Source organism: Brassica napus, chromosome C7, assembly GCF_020379485.1.
Source record: "Brassica napus cultivar Da-Ae chromosome C7, Da-Ae, whole genome shotgun sequence".
NCBI classification, from domain to species: Eukaryota; Viridiplantae; Streptophyta; class Magnoliopsida; order Brassicales; family Brassicaceae; genus Brassica; species Brassica napus.
This window is the reverse complement of record NC_063450.1, coordinates 25,437,130-25,447,645: the sequence shown is the minus strand read 5'-3', so window position 1 is coordinate 25,447,645 and position 10,516 is coordinate 25,437,130. Positions and strand designations below refer to the sequence as shown.

Here is a 10,516-nt window from a genome sequence, read left to right as displayed (position 1 = left end):
TTCTCAATATGCATGACATCTAAATTATGCCTTAGCAGATGATCCTCCCAGTATGGCAGATCCCAGAAAATACTTTTTTTGTGCCAGTTATGTAGTTCTCCAACAGCATCTACCGGAAAACGCTCATGTCCACCGACTTCTGGCGTCCTTTCTGCACCAAAATCTCTTAGTTGTATCTTCAAATCTTTCCCACAAATTTCCGGAGGTGGACTGTCAAACACCCTCTTGTTCTTCGTAAACAAATTCCTACTCCTACGATATGGATGATCAGGTGGTAGGAATCTCCTGTGACAGTCAAACCAACACGTTTTCCTTCCGTGCTTTAGTTGGAAAGCATCAGTGTTATCTTGACAATATGGACATGATAGCCTTCCATGCGTTGTCCATCCAGACAACATACCATATGCTGGAAAATCACTTATTGTCCACATTAGTACTGCCCGCATTTGAAAGTTTTCTTTACACGAAACATCGTATGTTTCAGCACCTTGAGCCCATAGTTGTTGCAACTCATATATTAGTGGCTGAAGAAACACATCAAGTGATCTCTTAGGATGCTCTGGTCCGGGAACGAGAATCGAGAGAAACAAAAACTCTCGTCGCAAGCACAAGTTTGGGGGGAGGTTGTATGGTGTAAGAATGACGGGCCATAGAGAATACTGTCTTCCACTCTTGCCAAACGGACTGAAACCATCAGTACATAATCCAAGGTAGACATTTCTTCTCTCATACGCAAAGTCGGGATACTTTGATTGGAAATGCTTCCACGCTTTTGCATCTGAAGGATGTCTGATCTCACCATCTGTTGAGTGCTCCGCATGCCATCTCATTGGTTGCGCTGTGCGTTCAGACAGATACAACCTCTGCAACCTTTCCGTCAAAGGTAAATACCACATCCTTTTATATGGCACTGGAACTCTTCCAATTGTATCTTTATAACGAGGCTTTCCACAAAATTTGCATGTAACCCGCTGTTCATCCACCCTCCAATAAATCATGCAGTTGTCGCTGCATACATCTATTACCTGATACGATAAACCAAGACCAGCTACGAGTTTCTGAACCTCGTAGTATGAACCAGGAGCTACATTATCCTCGGGTAGAATACCTTTTACAAAATCAGCAATCGCATCCACACAGTCTTCAGCCAAATTATAATCTGTTTTAATGCCCATCAATCTTGTAGCAGATGATAAAGCTGAATGACCATCTCTGCAACCTTCGTACAATGGTTGCTTTCCAGCATCCAACATATCATAAAATCTCCTAGCTTCTGCATTGGGTAAATCTTCCCCTCTAAAATGATCATTTACCATCTGCTCAGTACCTACACCATAATCTACATCCGTTCTAATTGGTTCTTCTAATCTAACCGCTGGCTGAGGTTCACTAGTACTACCATGTTCATAATCAGTTTCCCCATGATGATACCAAATTTTGTAACTTCGTGTAAACCCACTCAAATATAGATGAGTCCAAACATCCCACTCTTTAATAACCTTTCTATTTTTACAATTAGAGCAAGGACATCTTAACATACCTGTTTTTGCTTCCGGTTGTCGGTGAACTAACCCCATGAATTCAGTTATACCTCGTTGGTATTCTTCCGTAAGCAATCTCGTGTTCGGATCCAAATGAGGTCGATCGATCCAAGAACGAAAATAATTTGAAGAAGACATATTTTTTATGAATCAAATTCGTGTGTAAATAGAGTAAGAGGGAGGATGAAGATATGAAGTGAATGAAGAGGAAGAGGAGTGCTTGTATTTATAGTTTAAATCCTGCCGACATACCGAGGAAATTCCGACGGAATTCCGACGGACAAAACTAGTTCGTCGGAATTTCCTCGGAATTTTGTAAAATCCCCCAACAGCTCTCCAACGGCTATAATATTTCCTCGGAATTCATCGGTTTTTTCCGAGGAACAGAGTTTTCCTCGGAATTTCCTCGGAATATTCCGACGGACTGTAGTTTCCTCGGAATTCCGTCGGTATATTCCGAGGAAATTCCGAGGAAACCCAATTTTGTGTTTCCTCGGAATTTCCTCGGAAATTCCTCGGTATATTCCGAGGATTTTATTTTCCGTCGGAATGTCCGTCAGAATATCGCTGTTTTCTTGTAGTGACAAGGACCGACATCCTACACGCAGTTGGAGTTGTTAGTCGATACATGGAGCATCCAACAACAACTCATTTCAAGGCAGCTAAGAGGATCCTACGCTATATCAAAGGTACTATCAACTTTGGCTTGTACTACTCTATCTCTGAAGATTACAGGCTTGTCGGATATAGCGATAGCGATTGGGGTGGAGACGTAGATGACCGGAAAAGCACATGTGGCTTCGTGTTTTTCATTGGAGAAACCGCCTTCACATGGATGTCAAAGAAGCAACCGATTGTCACCCTTTCTACTTGTGAAGCGGAGTATGTGGCAGCTACTTCATGTGTTTGCCATGCTATTTGGTTAAGAAACTTGCTAAAGGAGCCAACGAAGATCTTCGTTGGCTCCTCTTGTGGATAACAAGTCGGCAATAGCATTGGCGAAGAATCCAGTCTTCCATGATCGGAGTAAGCACATCGATACTCGTTATCACTACATTAGAGAATGTGTTAGCAAGATGGATGTGCAATTGGAGTATGTGAAGACAAATGATCAAGTAGCTGATATCTTCACCAAGCCACTCAAGCGGAAAGATTTTATCAAGATGAGGAGCTTGCTTGGAATAACCAAATCAAGTTTAAGATAGGGTGTTGAAAAGTAAACTTGATTTTGGGTCACATTATTGGGCTAACAACCACTAATCTTGTTTAGCCCAACCTTAACCCAAATTCTAGAATAATCTTCCACCTCCTTAAGTTAAAAATCTAGATATTTTCATAGAAAATTCTAGATAATTAAGGAAAAATAATCTTAGATATTTAAGTAGAATTATCTAGATTTAGGATTAAAATATGTAAGATATTTTGTACTTTGGAGGCTATAAATACCTCCCATCTCTTCTCATTTTGAATCATCAAGAAGTATCCAAGTTTGTAAGAATCATCTAAGTAATAAGAATCTTCTTCTAAGTTATAAAAGCTTTCTTCTTCACCAAGCTTCTTTCTCTTTAAATACTAAACACTTTCTCCATCTTTATAAAGTTTTCCATTCCAACAAAATTCGTAGATAAGAAAAAAGTTTAACAAATGGCATGTGGAAGAGTTCAAGTTCATGGTCCAAAATCTCAGACAGTCGAGAAACATTGAGAACTTAAAGTAACCATTTAGACAAACCTTTTTTTTCTTGTGAAGACTGGCCTTTTTTCCTCCAAACCAGGATTGAACCAGCTGACTCTCAGCTTGGTCAAGCTTCCCAGCTTCATAGGTAAAGTATTAAAATGATAAGAAAAGAGTAATTATTAAACTAAATGTTTTGAAGAAAAAGTAAATAATAAACTTTCTATTGCATATCCAAGAATTATTTACCCAAGTCTGATATTTGTCCAGCAATATAGTCTCCATTGCCCAGCAGTGGGGAGGAAGATAGTGTGTTCACCCAGTACTTGTTCCAAAGGAGTTCAAGAAGGTGGCTATCAAGAGATGACTTGAAATAAGTGATGTCCAATGAATAGTACTGCCACATTACAATAAGAATCACATATAAGATTCAGAGGGATGATGAAAACCTCCAAGATTAAATGAGGATATGACAAGTACCTGTTTGCAATGAACACCAAAGTCCTCGATCTTGTTTAAAGGGATAGTCTGATACTCAGAAACATGATCATCTGAGATCTTATGACCCTCTGGATACGTTCTGAACGCCCCAATCTCAACCTTACCAGCCGAAACAGTCCTTGTGGGATCAATAACAACAGCCAAAAAAGGCTCCTGATACTGTTGGTTAAGCATCTGTGTTGAAACATCAATACCCGAGAGCCAGCATCCATACCCAGGATGCAAGTGATACCACCCAACAACATTCTCCAATCTCCCAGCCTATGATTCAAGTTACAACAATAATCAACAAAACAAGATGAATTGTAGACTGAGCCTGTCCTGACATACGCAAGTGAAAACATTGACATAGGACTACCAAATATTTAAAGAGTTAATATACATAGGTCCCTAAATTGTTAAAAACAAAATCATATTAAAATTCTTACTACTTCTATATAACATAAATAATCTCCGGCCCTGAGAATAGAAAAGGATAAAATAAAGAAGCTTCAAGGATAACTAAACGAGAATAATTATGTGGGCATCTCTAAAACCCTAGAATACCATAAACCTAACTTAAGCACCAAGCAAACAAGCAGCTCAATATAATTAAGAGAGAAAAGATACCAGCTTATTTGTCTGGTGAATATTCAACCATGTACTCATACGCATCGGTCTGAGCATTAACCCTAGTCTCAGTTCCTTCAACAGGCAAAGCAAAAGCGTCCATAACAATGATCGTATCGCCATCTGTTTTCCCCTGCATAAGACCCATATCTCGATAGTGCCACCAGAGCGAGCGTGTACAACCATCTTGAGAAGAGCGAGCGCTGAGATTTGGACGCGCTTGAAGTAGTTAGGATTGGTGGCCCATGTCTTCTCCTTCAGGACCTTGGCGTGAGCAGCTCCGTCGTAGTGGAATATGTTGTCGGAGGATGAATCCGCAGGTAGTTTCACGGTGAGGATGTTGTTCTCGAGTTCCCATGTCTTCCTTGCGATGGTAGACGAAGACTCCATTGTTTAGAGAAATCAAGAGGCAGAAGAAGATTAAAGAGATTCTATGAAGAAAGGCTTTTCTGAGGCTTTGTTGTATCAGCAAAGCTTATATGCTTCGGCTCAATCCAATAACATTCTTTCCTTTTTTTAGACACTAATTTTCTATTTTAAAATATAGTAAATATATTATATCATTTAGATTTGTTTCTTATAAAGTATATTATGGGAATTTATTCCAAAAGTATATAGATTAATTGACATTTTTGGTTTGTTATTTAATTATATTTTTTATAAAAAATATTTGTTGTGAATAAATTTCGTGTTAGTTAATCTGATGCGACACGTAAGAATAGAGATCGCTATCTTCTTAAAAAAATATTCGAAACTCGTAAACTACCGATCACAAATATATCAGAACTAATACCCGATCTAGCTGCCAATCTGAGACAAGCTGAACTTAGTGGGATTATTGTTGAAGGTGGATTTCACCTTGTTCTAAACCTGGTCCAAAGATCTTATCCAGAAACTCAAAGGTTCCACAAGAAGACGATAGGCCCAGAAAGAATAGAAATCTATCCCAAACTCAGATAAAGATCAAAGCTGATCTAACTCGGCAACCAAAACGTAAAAGAGATCAGAGCAATAAAGACGATTTTGAAGGCACACAATACCCGCCAAATATCGTACCACCGTTATGATTCCCCTAAGAGATATAAAGAAACTGTAAAGGAGAGGGAGAAGGACATCCAAGTCTTCTGACATTTTTATAAAATCAATAACATACACATTTTCGTACGAAAATCATCAAAAACAATCTTTTTACAAATTACTTTTCAATACATTAGTATAAACTTTAACTCTAATTTCTGAATGGATTTTGAGATCCGTCAATAACAACGGCATTGGTCTTCTTGTTGTTTTTACTCTACAGTGTGTAATTGTATAGATGATGATGATGATGATGATGATGATGATGATGATGTGATGCAATAATCAAGCGTAAAGGCCACATGCGTTTCTTTTGTGTAGATTTACAACTTACAAGTACCCTCATTTTATAATGAAATTCAAATAGAATATCAATTACGTAAAGACTGCTTTCAAATTTGACTGTATATTTAACGAATATATATAAACAAATTTTTTTTTTTTTTTTATAAACAAATTTTACACGGTGAAATGTAACATAAATATTGAAATACTCAATCTTAATTTATAGGACTTATGAAGTCTTCAATGTAAGGATCGAGATGGGTGGGTTAGTCGTAGTTGGTTTATTCCCAGCCACTGACAGTTGTGACCAGAAACATGATGAAGTTAGCTCGGTATTTTTGGGGAGGAGGGAAAATCCCAAATGCAGAAGGCATGTAAGGCTGACTTACATGCCTTCTCCATCAGTGATCGAGCCCAAGAATACAGAACTAGATCCATCTGGTTTTCTGCTTACAACTGCAAGTGGTTTAAGAATGTGCCAACTATGGCTAGTAGTCAGCACCTATATCCATCCTCATATAAAGGGTATTACGTCCTCAGCCATGATTACAAAAATCTTCAATAACAAAGAAAATAGTCGCTTGTTGCCTTTTATGTCCATTTCGCTTGCATTTTCCTCACCAACTTGAGAAATCTCTTTGATAACTTTCCATCACTCGAAAAGTCGAGCTACATGAGAAAGAAATGTGAAATCCACACAAATAAAACTTAACCACTTTTGAAACAATTCATGAAACATTCAGTTCAAAAAAAAAGGGAAAATTTGCCGAATAACCAAATTTGGAGTGAAAATTAGGTGGATGTCATTGATTTTGACATAATGTAATTTCTAACATTTGTGCCACAAAATATCCTGTTCTATCATTTCTCTTTATAGGTAGCAAGTAAATGAAAGAGAGTGAGTAACATGGTTGATAAAACATAAGGTCAAAAGCATTTGAAAACTATTGCACATAAAAAATAAAAAAAACATCCACGTATAAGTTTACTGACCACATATATATGCATTGGTTGTTCTATTCCATATGGCGAAGTAGTATAGGATTCTAACTCCATCTACAACCCCTAAATACTAAACATATCCCAACCCAACCCCTATATACTAAACCCTAGATCATAATTACTGAACTCTAAACCCAAATATAAACCATAAACTTAAATATAACCACATACATATTTATTATACTACCCTTTCCTCTAAAAATTAAACCCTAAATCCTAATTACTGAACCCTGAACCCTAAACTCAAATATAAACCCTAAACCCAAATATAACCACAAACATATCATTATACTACCCTTCCCTCTAAATATTAAACCCTAAATCCTAATTTTTGAACCCTAAACCCAAATATAAACTCAACCTGACCTCTAACCTTGATTTCATATCGCCGAAGTAGTATAGGATCCCAACCTGACCTCTAATCCCTACATATTAAACCCATTCACAACCGCTAAATACTATACCCAAACTCCTAATTAGTAAATCTAAACCCTAATCAGTAAACTATAAACCCAAATATAATCTACAAATTTTTTTACTATATATTTTAGAGAAAGTTTACGTGTGTTCTATTTCATATCGTCGAAGTAGTATAGAACCCCAACCTGAACTCTAACCTCTACATGTTAAACCTTCCTACAACCGCTAAATGCTATACCAAACCCCTAATTAGTGAATCTAAACCATAATCGGTAAACTATAAACCCAGATATAATCTATAAATGTTTTTACTTTATTTTTTTAATTTATTAACCATTGTATGGAATGAAATATTAAACTCAATCCACCCGCTTAAATACTAAAACCCAAGACAAAACCCTCATTACTAAATCTAAACCCTAGACACTGAATTATAAACCAAACATGATCTATATAATAAGCTGCCAATTTTTTTAATGTACACGACATAGTTGGAAACCTGTATAAATAGTATAGAAGGGGTAGACTATTCCATTTACATTATTTAAGCAACTCTGTTAAATAGTATGTGAAAATTAGAGTCATGGTTGATGAAGAAACATCCATGGAACTAAACTTCTTACTTTGTCCAACATTCGAATAAAATGAATTTAATAGCAAAAGTAATCATTCAAAATTTTAGAGAAGAGAATTATCAAATTTAGAATACAATGAACGTACATCATTAAATGAAATAAAGCGCACATACAAATAGTACATAAGCTTACAAACATAACAAATATTTATTTATTGTACATCAACACCACTTTTACCAAATAGAATAAAACAATGCAAATAGTATATTGCAACTGAATGTCCGGATGTGGAGTTAATGGAGTAATGAAAGAGAAGAATGACGAGACGAAGGAGATGATATGAATAGTAGAAAAGCTGGTGCTCGAGTTGATGAAGGAGGAGAAGAAACGACCACGGAAGATGGAGGAGAAGAAGAGACAGTGAGAGGAAGTGAGGAGACAAGAATGGAGATGGTGGTGGAGAGGAAATGGTGGCAGCGATGTGTTCGTCGTATTAAAAAAACAGATATTAAGAGGAAGATGAAGAAACAGAGAAGAAGAAGAAGAAAAACAAATTATTAGGAGAGGGTGTGTAACTCTGCAATGGACACAATTATTTTTGTAATCTAATAGTTATTAATTTATTTTTTTTTCTTGCAGGTTTGCTGGTTATAATAAAGGGTATTATGGAAATATTATATAAAAGACATAGAAAACAGTTAAAAGATAGGGTTTTCAGCTATAGATTGAATTATAATTTTTTTGATGGCTATATAGCCCAATTTTTCAAAAAAAAAAACAATTCATGAAACAAATGCAAAACTTGTATAGCTTTTGTATATATCTGATTAAACGTAATGTAATAATAATATGCCAGCTTTTGTGAGATAATCCAAAGCAAGTGGATTTGAGCTCAAAAGAACTTATTGAAATGAAACTTAGATTGATAAAATAGATAGCTCTTATAGTTTTATTATGCAGCAGAATTTAAAGAGAGGAGATAAGATTAGATTGTCACCAAGAAGAGTAAAGATCGATAGTTTTCATAAATGATATTAAGAAGAAAGTTGCATAAGAGGCAACTCCCAAAGTTACATTCTTGTTCACATAAGAGCTATACTTATACAAATCTACTTGCTTGGAAACCCTAAATATTTTGGGCTTTCTATTGACCTTTGGAACACTAATGGGCTTGAGTCTTGGATGCTCTAATAGCTTTATGATATGATGATGATGATGATGATATACTGTAATGATGATGAATAATTCATCATCATCATTATTACGTTATATCACCACCATCATCAACAAATCATAAAGCAGGCATCTTATTATTACATTACGTTTAATCAGACATCATCATTGATGATAATTCACATATTTATGGGTAGGAGGAAAAATCCCTAACGCAAGCCACAAAAGGTTGAATAAGTCAAGAGATTTCAAATGTTTTTCTTCTTTGACAGAAAGCAGAAAAATCTCTTGAGCCATTCCCACTAACTTATGTGCCATCTTTCCTCCCGCCCAAGAACACCGAACTAATTACCCCTGGTTTCTGGTTAGAGAACCGATTGTATTCAGGGGTTTACGTTTGATGCATAAAAGAATGACGATGGTTTAGAGAGTTAAGGCTTTAACATTTATATAGAACATATTCAAAGGACAAAGGGACCACATACATTTTCAGAAATATTGACTATTTTTCTGGTAACTAAGCAAAATTATTATATGGTCATATACATTTTCAGAAATATTGACTACTTTTTTGGTATCTAAGCAAAATTATTATGGTCAATTCAAAGAATTGACTACATGAATGTTCTTTTGGTATTCTATTTTTCTTGTGGTCAATTCAAAGAATTGACTACACATTAATGTTTTTTTTTCTAAATAGTAAGTTTCTCCATATATCCAAATACATTGTATATTTTTATATTCAGTTTTATAAAAGTTTTGGTATTCTATTTTAGAGAAGTTGAGAGCCAATTTTTAAATTCATTAATTTTGTTTTTGTTTTGTTGTTATGTTTTTATATTATATAGATTTTGTAAATTACTATAATATAAATATGTATGAATTGAATGAGTGACTAATATTAGTTTATTTTTGTGTGGATATTTTAGAGATAGCTCGAGTTCTTAGGGTTGTGGCTTGTGTCTCGTTCGGACTTCATGGTCCGTGGTTGCTCATATCATGCAACATTAACCACCAGTGAATAACCTTATAGCTTTTGTATATATCTGATTACACATAATGTAAAAATAGCATGTTTATCAAGAATCTTGAATGTGAAGTTGAGAGAGATGAAGATCGAGATTAAAGTTTGTTATGAAAATATTAATCTTCACATTAATCTGTTTATGTACATTATAGTTGTTTATATACAAGTGTTAACCTCAGCTAACATAAGCTTAACTAACAACTTAGTATGCTAACATACACGGTGAGTTATTAACACGTGATACACCCCCACAAGCCGTCAATCCGGAATTGGAGAAGGAGTGTAGATGCTTGACATTGACATCCTAACAAGAAGAGAATGGAATGGACCCGGATGAAGTGGTTTGGTTAGGATATCAGCCAGCTGATTACCACACGCAACATGAAGAGCACACAGAGTACCAAGCTTTAGTTGATCACAAACAATGCGACAATCGATCTCGTTGTGTTTGGTGTGTTCGTGAAAAACTGGATTAGAAGCGATGTAGATGGCGGACTTGATATCACAGAAGAGCTTAGCTGTAGCAGTGACCTCTATTCGAAAGTCAAGAAGAAGCTGACGAAACCAAATAATCTCTCGAGTAACATCAGCCATGCTTCTATATTCTGCCTCCGTGCTGCTACAACTAACTA

The 10,516-nt window shown here is 35.8% G+C and overlaps 2 protein-coding genes across 2 annotated transcripts; both read right to left on the bottom strand.

The window, feature by feature from the left end:
• Positions 1–2,200: 2,200 nt before the first annotated feature.
• LOC125589966 (COP9 signalosome complex subunit 5a-like) lies at positions 2,201–10,358 on the bottom strand. Its single transcript, XM_048762704.1, has 2 exons — positions 3,696–10,358; positions 2,201–3,612 (listed from the first exon to the last, which is right to left on the bottom strand). Exon 1 carries the CDS (start codon positions 4,713–4,715, stop codon positions 4,308–4,310), a length of 408 nt encoding a protein of 135 aa, XP_048618661.1. The 5' UTR covers positions 4,716–10,358; the 3' UTR covers positions 2,201–3,612; positions 3,696–4,307.
• On the bottom strand, positions 3,457–4,066 carry LOC106430996 (COP9 signalosome complex subunit 5a-like). Its single transcript, XM_048764100.1, has 3 exons — positions 4,043–4,066; positions 3,696–3,977; positions 3,457–3,612 (listed from the first exon to the last, which is right to left on the bottom strand). The coding sequence occupies exons 1-3, from the start codon at positions 4,064–4,066 to the stop codon at positions 3,457–3,459; spliced, it is 462 nt and encodes a 153-aa protein (XP_048620057.1).
• Positions 10,359–10,516: the final 158 nt, after the last annotated feature.

Coding starts and splice junctions, on each gene's coding strand:
- LOC106430996 (XM_048764100.1), bottom strand. CDS start 4,066: ATGTCAATGTTTTCACTTGCGTAT. Junction 3,978..4,042: donor CAATGTTTTCACTTGCGTAT/GTCAGGACAGGC, acceptor CTTGAATCATAG/GCTGGGAGATTGGAGAATGT. Junction 3,613..3,695: donor TTGGTGTTCATTGCAAACAG/GTACTTGTCATA, acceptor GTAATGTGGCAG/TACTATTCATTGGACATCAC.
- LOC125589966 (XM_048762704.1), bottom strand. CDS start 4,715: ATGGAGTCTTCGTCTACCATCGCAAGGAAGACATGGGAACTCGAGAAC.